The sequence below is a fragment of the Trifolium pratense genome, linkage group LG3 (assembly GCF_020283565.1).
Source record: "Trifolium pratense cultivar HEN17-A07 linkage group LG3, ARS_RC_1.1, whole genome shotgun sequence".
Classification (NCBI taxonomy): Eukaryota; Viridiplantae; Streptophyta; class Magnoliopsida; order Fabales; family Fabaceae; genus Trifolium; species Trifolium pratense.
In genome coordinates, this window is record NC_060061.1 from 43,328,175 (window position 1) to 43,345,960 (window position 17,786).

Sequence of the window (17,786 nt, forward strand, 5' to 3'; positions counted from 1 at the left end):
ATTATGCAAAAGTTATTAATGATCGGTTTTGTTCAATTCGGTTTTGGTGTTAAAAATTTGGTTTGGACTCGACTCAAATTGAACACAATTAATTGGTTTGGATATTTAATTAAGGGAAAATGATTTTTTTTTTTTATAAATTTTTTTTTTGTTTTTAAATAACAATTCAATAATTATTATTTTTTGTTACGATGAGCTGGGATCGAACCCAGAACCTATAGTTTACTACCCAAATTCCTTACCACTAGACCAAACCTGAAATCTTTATTATAAAATTAAAATTGAATTTTTTTTTAAATAAAATTAAAATTGAACTTTATATTACTAGTATTATTTTATAAATCCATCAATTTTATTTGGCTTAATTTCATTTTTGATCTCCTATTTTAAAAATAATGAAGTTTTGGTCCCCTATTTTAAAAATCAATCTCTTTTTAGTCTCTCAATTTCAATTTTTCTTGAGTTTTGATCTCCCACCTTATTTTGGGTCATTTTTGCTGACATGCCCTGTGCTTAGTGGGTAAATTTAATATATATGTCATTAATATTTTATTTAAACTCACTTTAATTTTATTTTTTACACAAAATTCACTTTAATTTTAGATTCCATGAAAAATAATATGATTTAATTTTTAGTTAATAGTTTGAAAACGACACCGTACGGGAGAAAACACGAAACCTTCGCAAACCATAAACCCTAACACCAGAGCTTTTTCTTCTTCTTCTTCTTCCTTTCTGCGAACCGGAAATGGCTTCACGAAAGCTCTTCTCTTCGCTACTCCGTTCACCTCTCATTCGCTCTCCACCGGAATTCAATTTTCCGACCTACATCCGTCAAATCTCTTACTCCAACCTCACCTCTCTTTCTCCGAACCCCGTAAGCACTTTCACTTCATTTCAATTTTAGTTACTTATTTATAGTTATAGATCGTATGATCCTGAACTATGATTAGAACTTTATTCATCATAATAACACACAATGCAATTATATGCTTTCTCTGTTTTTTTTCTTCTTCTTTGCTTGTTGCTTATGCATGATGATTGAATCAGTAATTGAATTGAATATAACATAAATAGTTAGATTAGGTTTGTTCACGTGCTGTGTTTTTTTTTTGGATTAACTTATTTGAGCTTATGTACTGACATAAACCGTTTGTGACACTATGGAAACAACAGATTAACTTATTTGAGCTTATGTACCGACATAATCCGTTTGTGACACTATGGAAACAACATATAGCATGTACATACTGTTTTTTTTGCTGATTTAAATAAGTTCGTTTGGATAGCTTATAGCTTATGTGAAAACATTTTGAGCTTATGTTATCTTTTCTTATAGAAATAAGTTATATCGAAACACTTGTAGGATAAGTGCTTATTCTATAAATAAGTGTTTAATTAAGTTGTTTATCCATTGTTTGGGGAAACAACTTAATTAAACAAATATAGAATAAAGGGGACTGTCTGGTAAGGGTATGAAGTCGGTTTTGAGAGATGTTTGTGTTAAAGACAGAGGTTTCCCAAGTGTTTAAGTGGTTTTCAATCTGTTAATTATGGGGTGTTTGTTAAAATCGTAAAGTTGAGGATTAGCACAATAGGCTTTGTTTAGATGAACTCAATGACAGGCAAGCACATGGCAACAAGTTACTGTCTTTTGAGGACACTGAAAACAAGTGCAGGGAGGTGTATGTTTGGCATCACTCAATTTGTGTACGTATCAGGTGGAAAGGTATATGTAGATGAATTTATAATTAGTGGCATAAGGTGGTTCTACAAGTACTTTATGATCAGCAATGAGGATGAGAGTCCATTGTATCAACTATCAAGTTACAAACTGTTGAGGTAAAAAAAAATTGTAAGTGTGATAAACGATTTATGCATGGTAGTGGTACTGAGTGTTAAGCGGGACTGATTATCTGATAAGGATGGTTATTAGCGGGGAAGTTAATTTGGGATGGATGGATCCAATATTATTAAAGGAAGTAAAGCAAAGTAGTTGACGACCACAAATCAAATTGTAGTTGGAGTTAAGAGGATCCTAGATAAATTAAAGTTACAAAGTTCCGATTCCATGACAGGGGGACCAATGTTTGTGTTTGAGATAAAATGTTTTGGTGCTTAATTTTGTTTAGATATTGGTTATATATCCGAAATAGTTATTGGAGTAATGTATGCTCTTAGGGCTATATTATGCTCATTGTACGGAATCTGTAATCTTTTGTCCTAATCTTTGCTCACCTTGTGCTTATATTAGTGTTTTTCTCTATATTTTGCCTTCTAAAAAAAAACCCAAATATGGATAACTTTTAAGGTGCTTATTGCTTTTGTCACAATTTCATGTGCAGGTTACAGTGTCTCCTCCGACAAATGTATTCTCTAGAGTTGAGTCTGGTAATGGTTTGACTAGATTAGCTTCATTTCAACGTGGTTCTACGCTTGTCCCTCATTTCCGAAGCAAGTTTATGTCTACCGAGACAAATTCTGTTGATTCTTCTGAAGATAATTCCTTACTAGGACCTGAAGTGCCTCGTCCCATGAAATTTAAAAGATTAGATAAAACTGCAAGGCACATTATGCAGGCACGTAACTTCCCTGTGTTGTTTTAAATGAAGGGATTTGTTTTGTTTAATCATTTGTAAAATTGTTTGTATTTATTTATATACTTTAGATTTTAGACAAGGAAGCAGTGGAGGAGGTGAAAGAACAGAGAGAGATGCCTGATATAAAGCCTGGCTATATTGTGCAGCTCAAAGTGGTATGCAAATATGTTTTTGAAGATATATTCATACTTGTGCTTTGTGTGGTTTTTGTTCATGAGAATGATACAATCTTTTGTTTACTGTTATGTCTGATATCATAGGAAGTTCCGGAAAACAAGAGGCGTGTTTCTATTATAAAAGGGATTGTTATCGCAAGGCGTAACTGTGGACTCCATACTACATTCAGACTTAGAAGGATGGTAGCTGGGGTTGGGATTGAGTCTCTATTCCCACTGTAAGTATTACCTTCCATATTTTATGTATATCTGCTTGTAACCGCACCTTGGCCAGAGTTTGTAGAACTGGGTTATCATATCTTTATCTGCTTGTATTCGTGCTATTTTGAACTGCTAAAACATAATCCTGCAATTCATGAGTCTGTCTGTCGGCTTTTAAGGAGGGTGTTGTTTAGTTACGAAATGTTTTTAAATTGCTTCACTTCTCAACCAAAAAAAGGGGTGGGGGGAATTCTTCGCAGAGAACCTGATGATTCGAGGGTGATGGTTATTTGAATTCTAGTCACGACTCACGAGGTCATTGTTTATGCTTTTTTAAAAGCACTTTTGAGCTTACCAAAAACTTGATGAAACACACCTTATGTTACTTTAGAAAAATCTTAATATTATTGGAATATGAATTTAATGTGTTTTGTGCTTGAAGTTGTATTACTTAAAGTTAATTCTTATGGGATACATGTGACAGGTATTCACCTAACATAAAGGAGATAAAGGTGCTGGACAAGAAGAAAGTGAGAAGAGCCAAACTCTACTACCTGAGGGATAAAATGAATGCACTTAGATAAAACACTAACACTAATCTTTATCATGTTGGAAAATTTTTGTGATTAATAATTTATACTCGGTATCTCCATTTGTATTCACATGCATTCTTCTGTTTTGTTGTCAATTAAGATTCTTTATTTCAATATGGCTTATGAACACCCAGAATTATACATTTTCATACTTCTCTTTAGATCATGTCATGTTTTGGAAAGCTAGTGTTTGAGAAATCATAATAAGACAAATTCATATTAAAATGTTCCCAAATGTATGCTCTGACTATTTTCCCTGCTGCAATTAAACTGTATAGAACTGGAATGGTATTGCAATGAAAAAAAATAGTGGATAACTTATAAGTAGTTTATAGCCGTTGAATTTATAGCAATTAATTGTAAACATATCTTCGTTTTTTTTTTCATTTCATATTTATAAACTTAGTTTATCTGGTAATTATCTGGTAATTTTATCAAACACTAAATTCAATTAGCTAGCTTATTCAGCTTATAATATGAAATGACATAAAAAATATTTATTTGTTATTTAATTTTTTTTTCAAGTAGGTGACATAGGTAAAATTGAAACAAAAATAATAAGCTTTTAGTCACAAGTTTGTGAGAAAAAAGTTTTTTTTTTGTCATATGACTTATATAAGCTATAAACTTAAAATTGGGATGCTAAATAGTCAATTAGTCACATTATATATAAATGTTGTTTTATATCACACTGCTAAAGAACCAACGATGAATTTATTTATGTCTTAAATAAGTGGTGAGATATTCAATCTGTTTCTTTTGTTAGGTAAACTCAGTGGGTAGAAATTTCATTCTTAAAAGTGAATAAATGGAATGTTCGAGATTTGAATTCTGACTCTTGCATATAAAATATGTTTTTCTTTACCAATTGAGCTAAACTCCTGAGTATCTGAGATATTCAATCTTTAACTCTTATGTATTGAGAAATTTTGGTAAAGAAGAGAATTTATTTTGTGTCCAACATTTATTTCAATTGATAAGATAAAATGAATTCTTTAATCAGTACAAAAAATAAAATTGAAGTACACTTTTTGAAATAATTTTTTTTTTTTTTGAAAATGTTTTTAGGTAGTACTTTAAAATATAATCTCATTATATATTGGTCGAATCATTCAGTTATAAGTTGAATTACATGAAATACTCGAATCAAACTAAATAACTCCTTCATATAACATTTTTTTAAGCAGACTCCTCCATATAACATTACCTCTATAAAATTATATAAATGTTAAACCGGATTGAATTATATCATTATATGACACAACCAATCAAAATAATTTCAAAAATAAATAGGCTTATCAAAATATAAAAAACCACCGGTTTACAGTTGGACCGGTCCAAGCACGAGTGACATTCAAAATCCCCCCGATATCGCGCGTTCTTAATTCGGAAACATCAAACAATTCAAATCAAAAGGTTTTCGTTCGCCGGCGTCGTTTCGATGTTTCCCCTTCTTCTCCAATCGCTCATCAAATTCTCTCCAATCTTCAACAATCCCTAATCCCCATCATCAAATTCTTCAATTCCCCACACTTAATTCCCCCAATTCTCGTTCAATCAATATACTATTCTACATTTCTGAATTTTAGGGTTTGTGAAAATGAACTCAGGTGACCTACACAAAGTTTGGGAAATCAAAGCTCTTAAGAGGAAGCCAGGGACAGAACAAGCTCACAAGATGTTGGAAAAAATTGCGAAACAGGTTCAGCCTATTATGCACAAACACAAATGGAGGGTCAAAGTTCTCTCTGAATTCTAGTAATTCATCGTTTTCTCTCTGAATTTCGTCCATAGTTTATTTGCATAGTTTTTAGTTTATTTTCATAGTTTAGTCCATGTATTGAAATTCTAACTGAGTTCATATGTATTGAAAACCAAAAGCTTGTTTGGTTCTACGGTGTTGAAATTGATTTTTATTTAATTGATTTTAGTTAAAATTTAGTTTAAGGTTAAATGATTTATGTTTACCAATCGTTAGTTGGTTCAGTGGTGATTGGCGCCGAACTTGGTAGGGAGGACCACGGTTCGATCCCCGGCAAATGTGATCGGGAGGGGGCTGGAACCAATGCCAGAACTGACCCCCGAACCAGATTAAACTGGTGGTGAAAGCCAAAAAAAATTGATTTATGTTTTGATACATTCATACGAAACTGAGTTGAACAATAAATTTGAGTTTAAAAATCATGTTTGGAGGAAAAAGCTACTAATCATAGTTTCAAGTGAGCATAAACTCTAGGGGCATAATCAATTCTAATCAAGAACCCGAGAACATGCCAAAATCAATTTTAGTGCTTCATAGTCACTATTGTCTCTCCCATGAAATCTAAACATGTACTAAAACTCATTCATAGACTCAGACCATTTTTCTTTTATACTTTACTGTGATTTTAGTTTATAATAATAATTTCAGGTTATAATAATAAGAACTGTGGAAGAATAGTTTAATAGAAACATTGATCAAAGAGTGTTCGTGATTGTGTTCCTGTGTGGTTTTGCTTTAAGGTCCCTAATTGTGTTTCCCTACGGGCAAAGAGTGTTGGTGATTTTTTGTTTTCAATATCCTGTGATATATGACTAAAGAACATGTTTACATGATTGTAGCCCAAACAATCCGGCTCTTTTGGGGTGTAATGTTGGAGCTGGTATAGAAGTTAAGTTGCGGCTACGGAGGCCAAACAGGGATTCAGACTTTATTCCATTAGATCAAGTTTTAGATACGATGCTTCATGAGCTTTGCCATAATGCACATGGTCCTCATAATGCTAACTTCTACAAGCTATGGGATGAACTTAGAAAGGTCCGCTTTCTCTCTTAACTCTGTTATTGACTGTGCAAAATGGCCATATTTGATTTCTTGCCTTTTGAAATGCAAACATTTTTCTTCAAACACTTCCCTGGGGGATTGTATTTGGGCATCATTTGTCATATTTCATTTTTTCAATTTTCTTTTATTCACTATTTTTCTGGTTTAGGTCTGTTGTTTTTCTTTTCTTGCTACACTGAAATATTGTAGCCACAAATTTCATTAACAGGGTTATGATTTTTCTGTTTTTCTTGCTACAATGAACTCATTTATCAGCTAAGAGTCCTAAAAAATTACAATTAACCATTATAAAGAAACAAAGAAAAGAAAAGAAAATAGTAGGTGGGTTGAACTTTATTTTGCTTGCAACTTCCAGCTGTCAGTCGATATAGAAACTGCAGATTGCTAACAAGATACTTACAGAACCCTCAACATTTCACATTCTATTTTGAGTGATTGGCAAAACATCTTGGTATAGGACAACTTTGAGTAGATTGCTAATGATTTTTCTAGAGACTTGTTTACAGCTATCAATTCTAAAGATTTGCGTATGTTGTTCCTCTATTCATGTCACTAATCATGCACAGGAATGTGAAGAGTTGTTGGCTAAGGGGATAACTGGCTCTGGGGAGGGGTTTGACCTCCCAGGAAAGCGCTTGGGTGGTTATTCTCGTCAACCTCCACTCTCATCTCTACGTAAAACTGCACTTGCAGCTGCACAAAAGAGATCACAATTGGGTTCTCTTCTTCCATCTGGACCTAATCGTATTGGCGGTGATAGTTTCATAATGAAGGCACTTAGTCCTGGACAAGCTGCTGCAATGGCAGCAGAAAGAAGATTACAGGATGAATTATGGTGTGGTTCTCAATCTTGTGATCCTTCAGACCATGAAGATGTTAACAACGACTCTTCTAAAAACCTTATAAATAAGCAGAATAATGTGGGAAGCTCGAGACCAACAGACAACTGTACTCTGGCTATGGATCCGACATCTCGGAAAAGAAGTCACGACAATGATTCAAGTTTACCAGTTCATTCATCTAGTAACCCTAAATTTGTTGATTTGACAATGGATACACCAAAAAAGGGACGAGTCAATGAACATCAAAATGGGTCTCATCGAAGAAGTTTTGGATTAGATTCTCAATCGAATACTCATGCAGGATCTACGTCTGCAAATTTATCAAGTTCATCCCAGTCACTATCTGGTGATAATAGAACACTTCATTTTGAAGAACCTGCATTGTGGCAGTGTCTGACGTGCACTCTATTAAATAAAGTAAGCATTCAACTATACTGCTTTCATTCATCACAATTATTTTGTTTTCATTCTTGTGATGTTACTAAGTATATTAAATTAGGGTTTATTATTTTGTTATTGAAATAGTGGGGTGGCTTTATTCTTTCTAAAGAATATAATATAATTAACACTACATATGATCATGTAACATACTTCCTTTTCTAATGCATGTGAACTGTGCCTGATTGATGCAGTCATTAGCCCCTATCTGTGAATTGTGTGGCACGCAACAGCCGAAAGATGTTACTACAAAGCACAACACTTGGTCTTGTAAATTCTGTACGTTGGAAAACAGTGCAAAGTTGGAGAGATGCTCAGCCTGTGACGAGTGGAGGTACTCTAATGGCCCCAACCTTGACCCCTGACAGAACTATGTAATTTGCTTCATGGGTAAATATAGTTCAATTTTGGCTTTGGTCTGCCCAAAGTTGTGTATAGCCATCAATTTTTTGCATCCTTTGTTTTTTATATTCTATACTAATGTCAAAATTTGACTTTGATATGCAAACTTCAGTAATTCATCGCCACCTTATTTTGAATTTTGGAATTCTCAATATTCTTGCTATTTTATTTTCCTGTTTATTTTATTGACCGAGTAAACTTGAGTCACCGCTTCAGTTTTGTGCTAAAGAAAAGACTGCAAAACCTTCAATAACTACTTTTTCATTCTTTTGATCTTGAGTAATCTAAGGGATTTCCAATTTTAGTGGCTTATTTGGTTCTTAAAAGTCGGTGTCAAATAAGCAACTGTTTGATATTGATTTTTCCCCATGGCGAAGAACAGTTGCATTTAGTCGACAGGTTGAGTTCTTTAAAATTATGCAATTCTACTTTTATAAAGAACAGTTGCATAGAAATAAAAAGTTGTTTTTTATCTTGTAATCAACTAACCTTTAGATAAAAAAGTATGAAATGCTTAGTTGCATAAAATCTGCCCGTTAGAAATGCTCAGTCTAAGTTCAAGCCTTTTGGCATTTTCTTGTGATATTCACGAATATCTGGTACTTTTTAGAAAGGAGAATTTGTAATAATGGATGTGAATGGTAAATAATCAAGAAGAAAAGTGGCAATAACGGGTGTGAATGCTAAATAATCTACCAGGTTTAAGCATTTACAGAACACATAATAATAGAATCTCACTAAAAAAACACAATCCAACATCATACATATAAATATACTATTCCAAACATTATACATGTAATGAAAGTATACTGCTCCAAACATAGGAAATACCACTCAAGTCACTGTTGACCATCGTTATTATTTAAACAATCAAACACATTTTCGATTCATCGTACACTTTATAATTCCTCGCTCTTATCACTTGTCTTCGGCACTTTGGTTACAATACCTCTCAGAAGATCAATGTAGAGTGGAAGTTGTGCTATTGCATACAAAGTCACAGGGAAGCAAGTGACTGAATAAATGAGGAACACAATGTGCTTGTATTTTTGGTCAATCAGAAAGAAATGGCCAGAGCAGAAAGCAGTGAACATTGCACAAATGGACAAGAAAAGAGAACTCAATCCCAAAAGAAGTTTCCTTGGCAAATCAATTCTGAAATCTTTAGCTTCTTTTCGAGAAGTGAGTATAGAAAGGAACATTATGAGTGCAGTGACAGAGAAGCAAAGGCCAATTACCGAAGATAAAGCAAATGCATCAAATGCAGGCCTTCCTTCCAATGCTGGTTCACCTGTTTCACTTCTGTTGCCACCTGGGACAGTGCTTGATGTAGCAAAGGAAACACCGGCAAGGAGTGCAGCCACTACAGAGCAAGATTCAGAAGTGTCCTTGAGCCATTCACTCCCATCTTTTACCAGCGATTCGTATGATTTCTTGAATAATTCTCCTGCTGTTTGGTCGAATCTGTTGGTTCGAACTGTGAAATGCTCCGGCACTAGTCCTTTAGTATACTGCTCCATGGTGCAAAATTATAGGGTTAAATTATATCATATTAACAACAGAAATTTTATCAATGAAATCATTTCGATTTTCAAAGTGAGACTCATTAAATAAGATGTGATATTTTGGAAGCGTTTGGAAGAGCTTATTTGAGCTTATCTAAAGAAAGATAGAAAGAAAGAAAGAAAGAAAATACCAGAAACCATTTGATATGCCACATCATTTGCAAAGCAGCTCCAGCAATGTGCCAATCTCGATCACTTTTTGTAGCTGCTAAATGTAACACAGTGTTCTCTTCCCTATCTACCCCTTGGATTAAGTTATCAAATATTGCCTTTTTATTACACTCATCAAGCCGTTTCCTTAATCCCTCAACAACAATGGTTCTCCTATTCTCAACTGCTACAAGTAATACATTTTTATTTTCCAAATTAACTTCATATATGGAACTTGGTATTTCTGTTATAAGCTCATTTACTATTTCAACTATGCCATTTCTTGCTGCAGTCAAAATCGCTGTCTCACTTTTCAGTGTTTCAGAAATCGGTGGCTCCTCGGTGTTGTTATTTCCTGCGAGTTTCAATTTTGTTATTATCTTCAATATGTTTCATACCGATTTGATTAATATGGATTTAATTTAAATACACCGTTCGTAAGTTAAAAAAATATGTAGAGAGAATCCAGAAGTATTTGTAGTAAGAGCAAGAAAACATGTATAATGACCTAAATAAGTCTTGAGAAAACTATATTATACCGTGCATGTTTATTTTTCTCATTTAAATTTTACATTTGCAGAACTGCAAATAAACCACTTAAATCGTTTAGATACCTTGATTTGGATTGTAAAAAGACATGAAATCCGTTCCACTAACATCTCGAGTTGGTTTGGCGCCTGTTCCCAAGTACGATTCATAAGGGTTCTCCATAAATTTTTTCAATAGTTGACCACTCCATTTATGCTTTTGCTTCATCTTTGTAATTTCTTCGACCCCTTTTTACAAATTTTGAACACATCCATAAAACAATAACAACGGATGAGATAGTCAAAACAAACATTAGATCATGAGAACAACTAGATTAGATGAGACACTTACCTACACCTGAGAGGCCAAGGATATAGATGTATGCAAACTTTAAAAACCAAAGACATGTAGCATAGTTTTCTGGAAGAATCATGCGTTTAGATGGCATTGATATATTAGAATGTTGTTGATGATGTTGCAACACTGTGGCTTTCTCTCCCATATCTTTAGATCCTGCAATTTAATAACATAGCTTAAGTTTTGTGCATTGTTTATATAAGAATATTTTACACACGCATATAGTGTTTAAATATGATTTTAGTCCATACAATTATAGTGTTTTTTGTTTTAACCCACAAAAGTTTTATTTATTTGGATTCAATTCTCCAAATTCAAGAAACTTGTTTTTAGTATCCGAGGTCAGCTTATTAGGTCGCATGACTTGATTATGTTGGACCACGTATGTGATGGGGAGTCTGGGGAAGCTTGGAAGAAATATCGGGTCAAATGCTCCAGGAGCACAAGAGAGAGAGACGCCACATCTCCACCGCTCTTATAAATTCAACATGTCTCTCGTTCATAGTCGATGTGAGATTTAACCACTCACATTTGAAACCCAACAGTATGACATTAAATATAAAGAGATGTAAATAGTACAAGATATCAATAAACATATTATTGTAAGATGTAATGCACATACCAAATGCAGAAGGATAAGCATACTCTAGACATTTATGAAGAAAGAGGTAACATGTGTTGTAGTTCTTTGGGCATTTGTTGTCCAAGCTTAACTGATGTTGTTTCCTTCCATAATATTCGACAGCTTGTTTCACATCTAGGATTCCCTCAGGTAGACCTTTTCACAGTGTGTCATAATATTAGAGCAATAACACATTGAATTTTGTAAAGAACAATATCTTAGAATTGAGAGTTGGGTCTAACTCAACCCTACAAAACCGGTTTGTAAGGTAAGGATCAGGCCATCTCGTAACGGATGTGGGACTTCTTAACACACCCCTCACGCCCAACACTATTGGGCTTTGGTGCGTGGATATAAACGGTGGGTGGCTCGATAGCGGAAACCTGATAATAGGTGGCCCAACAGATCGTGGAGAGTTAGGCCTAATTCAACCCTACAAAACCGATTTGTAAGGTGAAGATTGCCCTCACTTATAAACACACATTCAGGCCATCTCGTAACCAATATGGGACTTCTTAACACAATACTCAATAGAAGTGTACTCTATCTAGTATTAAGATTTCATTTGATAATAACTTGATTGCAAGTAGAGAGAAAAACACTTACAGTGGTAAAGGATCCTCTTCCACCATATCATCTTGGATCCACTTATGAAGGCTGAAGGTCTAGTAGCAAGAAGTTTGAGAGGACTAAATCCATGTTTGTTTGGAATGACAGCAAGATCAGGATATTTATCTACTATAATAAGTGCCAAATCTGTCGCAGTATACACAAATATTAAAAATTTAGAGAAACAGTTTTTATAATGTGTGCATTGTTGCACACCATATAGATCATTTCATGAGTATTGACTGATCACTCCACATCTTCAGACATATGTCATATTATTTAAAACATGTCATATCTGCAATGTTACGACATAAATTTGGAGGAACAAAATAGGAAAACTAGTTTCTTGAACAAGAGAAAATAAGGGGACTAATAAACAAAAAAGTGAGCAATTAAATATCCATGTTATGTCCAATATTTCACACATTACAAAACTGAAATATAAATTTATAGACTTGGATTCCGTACTGGACTGGTATAGAGGACCACAAAGTGTGGCTCCTAATATTTCAACTTCACTAGCCAGACCTTACAACTGATCAAGTCATGTCACAGCTCACATCGTTCAGTTAGGTCCTATCTCGGCACTAGTTTGACTATTCATGTCATGTCAGCTCACTTCGCTCATGTAAGTCCTATCTTAGCACTATCTTTACTATTCAAGTCATTAGGGTCCACCTCATCTAGCCAGGTCTTACCTCAACACTAATTGAACTGTTCAAGTCATGTTAACTCACATCACCCAATCAGGTCCTACCTCAGCACTAGCTTGATTATTCAAGTCATGCTATCCATAAAAGTTCTATCTTAGCACTAGTTTGACCGTTCAAGTCATGTTTGCTCACTTTACATATGTGAACACCTACCATTGTCGATTGTACGTAGTCAGCACGTCGATGATCATTGGATTGAGATTGGACAACTAGATTTCAGTGCAAATTTTGATTATGTTTTTTAATAGAAAATCTAAAATACTGTCATCAATTGCGTGAATCCATGCATGCATGTCAACAACTGCATGGAATCGGAATTCGAAATTCATATATAATATCATGAAGCAGTCATGCAATTTAATTAAAAGCTGACTTACCAAAAAATTCTCTCCTGATGGCACAGTGAAGAATACTATCCCCATTGTTTCGAATTAGATCTCTAGAATAAGAACTGCTACCACCATCAACATTATCGCAATCACTCTTACTTCGTTTAAAGTTGAAGAGATACACAAACGTTTGTTTTTGCCAAGACAATGCAGCAAGAAACAAAGGACTTTCTCCATTATTATTATCAATATCAATCAAATATTTCCTTTCACCATTTTCTCCTATGATCAATTCACATATATCTTTGAATCCTCTTGATGCTGCAAGGTGCAAAGGAGTGTCACCTTTTTCATTCTTCTTTTCAAGGGCCTCAATCTTGTTGTGTTTTATGATTAAATTCACAAGATTTCTAACAACTTTTTCATTGTCATCATTTACTGCCACGTGTAGTGCTGTTCCTCTGCTCTTGTTAATGTCTATTGTGCAAAGTTCAGGATGTGATCTGTATAGTTCCTCTACTTTTTCCCATTGTCCTTTTACTGTGCACACTTTTAGGTTGTCCTCTGGAGACGCATGCTTGTCCTCTGGACACATATTTCAAATAGAGTTAATTGTTTGCAATTTACTACCAGAGAAAGTGGAATTAGACTTAGAATATGTTTGGATAAACAGCTTAATTAAGCGCTTATAGTATAAACATAAATAGTAATCATATAAGTGATTCCGTTATTTTTATAACAAAAGATAAAATAAAGTTAAAATTGTTTCCAAACAAGTTATAAGTTGTTTTTATATTCTATTTATTAACGGTAGAGAGGCTGTTTCAGACCGGGTATTTTATCGGTCTAGTCATCTTCTTCGTCAGGCTTCCTTCTCGCATTCGAAGCGGTAGCGGTACTGGAAGTGGAGTCGTAACTAACTTCCTATCTATTTCCGGTAAAGCAGACTAAAATGGAATTGTCCTTTCAAATATTCTAGTAAGTACAACATTGTGAAGTGAAAATGTTCATATAAGTTTCCTAAAAACTTAACAAACCGGATAACTTTAAAAATTAGTGAGGAAAAAAAAAAAGTTTCAATTTATATATGAGGGCAAAATATAAGAATGAAGGTATAATTGGTGGAGTAGAGGATAATTTTTTTCTAAGAGAGGTACTTACATATCATCCATCGAAAAAAAGTTCACACTGACAGTGAGAGTTAAACTCACGTCTTTGCAGGATATGAGTTAACTTTTTATCAAATGAGTCGACCTTTGTCAACTATTATTGTTTGCTAATTTGAACGATTTTTACTAGTGATATATAATTTTTCATTGGTCACAAGAAAAATGCTTACCTGTACTATCATAAATATAATCTCCCACTTCAATAATGCTCATGGTGCTCTTCAAGCTTGAAACTAACACAGATTGAATGAAGGGTGAAAGAACAATGTGAGATGGGAAAGAGAAGTGTATAGTATAGTCCCTAAACCCTATGTTATGCTTCCAAAATAGTTGAACTTCTTATTTTAAATACCAAACATGAAGAGTCCTATGTTATATTTCAAGTGAATTTGAAGGGTAGGAGAATATCAAAAGAAATTATTCCATACATGCTTTAGAACACATAAGCAGAGAATTAAAGTAAAAAAGAAAAAATATATATTCTAAAGAAAGTTTGCTTCTCAAGTCTACAAGTTAAGTATATTATATTTATGATAGTTACAATTCAATAAAACTTATGAATTAATACATGGAATTTTACATGGTTTTTAATGGAAGAAAATAGATGGAAAAGAAAAAGGAAATGGAAAAGAGCTTATACATACAATTTTTTTTTTTTGGGAATTATGAACAATTTGGGGAATAGCTTATACATACAATTTTACATGCCAAGAGAGTGAGCTTAACTTATACTACTCAGTTTCAAATAGCATTTTCTTCATAAATAAGGTGATGTAAATTCCAATTAATTTTGACCTTGTGAATCATTAATTCCTAAATAAACTTTCACAACTAAATTTAAATATGTAAAATCATTTCTCCAATAGAGTTAGTGCTTAAAAATCCAACATACAAGAGCAAATTATCTCTCACAATTATTATGTTTTGGCCCATTTAGGGGAAAAAATATAAACTCAAAAATATTTTAACTTAAATATCTATATTCAAGAATGGATTTAGAAGGAGACCATCAGAGTCCACAATCCTCTCAATTTTTTCTTATACTAATATGTCATTATATTATTGGTTTAATTTTACTCTGATCTCCCAATTTTATTAAACTCGAGAAAATGGTCTCCCTTCTTCAATTCAACTTTTTGAGCATAGTTCAGTTGGTAGGAACATTGCATATAATTGCAGGGACATTTCAATTCTCTCTCTTGATTTTGATAAAAATAGTACACATATGGTGAAAAGAGAGAAAGAAAAAAAAAAAAGTAAATATCAGAGACACGGCGTTGGTAATTAAGTATTCTCTCAATATTTAATTTTATATTAATACACCTTGCTTTCCATTATATAACCCGAACTTAGTATAGGTACCATACTCGTATCTATACATCATTATTGATAATTGATGACTAATTTATATCGCACAATCCGTTAAACTTGGGTACTGATAAAAAAAGTGCATAGTTTTTTTTTTTTTGGGTACATAAGTGCATAGTTATTATATACTTGTTAGAAAATGGTTGTTTGAAAAACATATTTGAACATATAAATAGGAATTGGACTATTGATATGCTTTATTTTGTCATTTGCTGCACCTTCATTACTTCCATATTAAGCGAGTAAAAATGGAATGTTTCTTTCCTGTTTTTTTCTTGTTACTTTCACTTTAGCATAATATACCTATTAAAGCCTTCCTCTATCCTCGTGTTTCTTGTGGTTTTCGTGATTATTGATGTTCTATACTTGTTCTTTGTTAAAAAAATTAACTGTGCTGTTCTATATTTGGAAAAACAACTTATTTTACGGCACAGAACATAAGCAGGCTATGGTGAGTGTATATTGGATTGAGATTTTATGAGATAATTTTTGCAAAAAAAAATCTTTGTGATTTTATGAGATTTTGTTGGATTATACTGATCTTGTTAGATTTTAAAGACTTTTTTACAAGACTTTTTTACGATCAAGATTTTTAACGCATGATTTGAATGAATTTTGAGAGATTTTTTTCAAAAGACTTTTTACAATCAAGATTTCATAATACTTTATATATTAGAAAAATTTTGTATATCAGGAAAATGTTAAAAGAATCAATAAATTTTAATAAAAGAAATTATATTTTTTTTGGAATCCAAATATTTAAACAAAAAAAAAACCTACATTTTTTTACGTATATGTTTCTAATCACAAATAAAAACCATTGCCACCATTAATGATGGAAAAAGAAGCAGATGAATGTAACGAAAAATTAAAAAAAACATTTGCCGTAAAAAGTTGTAATGAATCCAAAATTTGTAAAAAAATATGTAGAATTTGTTAAAATATTTTTTTGCAAAAAAACATATTTGATAAGTAATGTGGGTTTTGTCCAATATTTTGTACGCAGAAATTCATGTTTTTATAATTGTGATTAAACTTTTTTGGGACGCTGGTTATAACAGGTCTTCATATAATACATATATGGAAAAAGCGGTGGTCGCCACCCCTAATGCATACTAATACCCCACTTTATATACATGTTTGCCCCTTTTCAATTAATACCATACCTCTTGGTATATAAATAATATTTTATGGAGAATGTTAACATGTGAATATATGGCACATGTTAAGGTAGTAAAAATAGAAATTATGTCTTAGAATTTGTGCATTTTAACTTTTCAAGGATTAAATGTATTGTATCATTAAATGTTAAATTTCTATATTAAGATACCTTATCATGTGCCCTATATACACATGTTAACAAGACCCATATTTTATTTCATTATGGTTCCACACTTCCACTAACTAATTAAGGCAAACAATATTGGACTTCCTCACTTGATTCATCTTCTTTTACTCAAAAATTTCACTCCATACACAATAAAATAGTGTAAAGATATCTACTATTAAATAAAGGGTTAAATATGCAAAAGGTCCCCGCACTTATGAGTCATTTATGTTTTAGTCCCTGCATTTTAAAAACATTTCATTTTGCCACTGCACTTTCATTTTACTTTAAAAATGGTCCTCAGACCTTTTTTTTTGTTGAAATGACACATTTTTACTGATATGTCACGGTTGACTGAACTTTAGAGTTGATGACTCATTTAATTTTGCAGTGAATCGATCAAAATACCCTTAAATAAGTAATTTTTTAAAAGTTAAATAAAATTGACACATCATAAAAAAATGTGCCACTTCAACAAAAAATGGGTTCAGGGACCATTTTTAAAGTAAAATGAAAGTGCAGCGGCAAAATGAAAGGATTTTAAAATGCAGGGACTAAAACTCAAATAACCCGTAAGTGCAGGGACCTTTTGCATATTTAAGCCTTAAATAAATTATGGAAGAATTTTATCAAATGAAATATAAAACAATCATGATCTTAATTATGAGCATTTTTGTATGTATTTTTCTTTAGAAATACACCCTATTGTTTCATATATATAAACAAATTTTTACTTTTTAAATTCTTTTAATTATTAATATACCGTGTTAATAATATGAATTAGATATATTAATGATTAAATGAATCTAAAAAAAAAATTGTGAGCTTAGCTCCATTGACAAGACGTTGCATTATATATGTAAGATGTCAGGGTTCAAACTCTGATCATCTCATTTATCTATTTTAAGGATGGAATTTCTAACATTAGACAACTTAACAAAAAAAAAATCTAACAACTGAAATTTTTTATATA

The 17,786-nt window shown here is 32.7% G+C and overlaps 3 protein-coding genes across 3 annotated transcripts; 2 read left to right on the forward strand and 1 right to left on the reverse strand.

The window, feature by feature from the left end:
- Nucleotides 1-649: 649 nt before the first annotated feature.
- LOC123912927 (50S ribosomal protein L19, chloroplastic-like) lies at nt 650-3,721 on the forward strand. Its single transcript, XM_045963523.1, has 5 exons — nt 650-877; nt 2,346-2,579; nt 2,669-2,755; nt 2,861-2,994; nt 3,462-3,721. Exons 1-5 carry the CDS (start codon nt 749-751, stop codon nt 3,559-3,561), a joined length of 684 nt encoding a protein of 227 aa, XP_045819479.1. The 5' UTR covers nt 650-748; the 3' UTR covers nt 3,562-3,721.
- A 1,109-nt stretch (nt 3,722-4,830) lies between these two features.
- LOC123912928 lies at nt 4,831-8,213 on the forward strand. The gene is made up of 4 exons (XM_045963524.1): nt 4,831-5,328; nt 6,172-6,367; nt 6,961-7,653; nt 7,869-8,213. The coding sequence occupies exons 1-4, from the start codon at nt 5,171-5,173 to the stop codon at nt 8,037-8,039; spliced, it is 1,218 nt and encodes a 405-aa protein (XP_045819480.1). The 5' UTR covers nt 4,831-5,170; the 3' UTR covers nt 8,040-8,213.
- Nucleotides 8,214-8,834: 621 nt separating this feature from the next.
- On the reverse strand, nt 8,835-14,516 carry LOC123912929. Its single transcript, XM_045963525.1, has 8 exons — nt 14,289-14,516; nt 12,998-13,534; nt 11,905-12,054; nt 11,299-11,454; nt 10,671-10,832; nt 10,406-10,567; nt 9,773-10,146; nt 8,835-9,587 (listed from the first exon to the last, which is right to left on the reverse strand). Exons 1-8 carry the CDS (start codon nt 14,329-14,331, stop codon nt 8,976-8,978), a joined length of 2,196 nt encoding a protein of 731 aa, XP_045819481.1. The 5' UTR covers nt 14,332-14,516; the 3' UTR covers nt 8,835-8,975.
- Nucleotides 14,517-17,786: the final 3,270 nt, after the last annotated feature.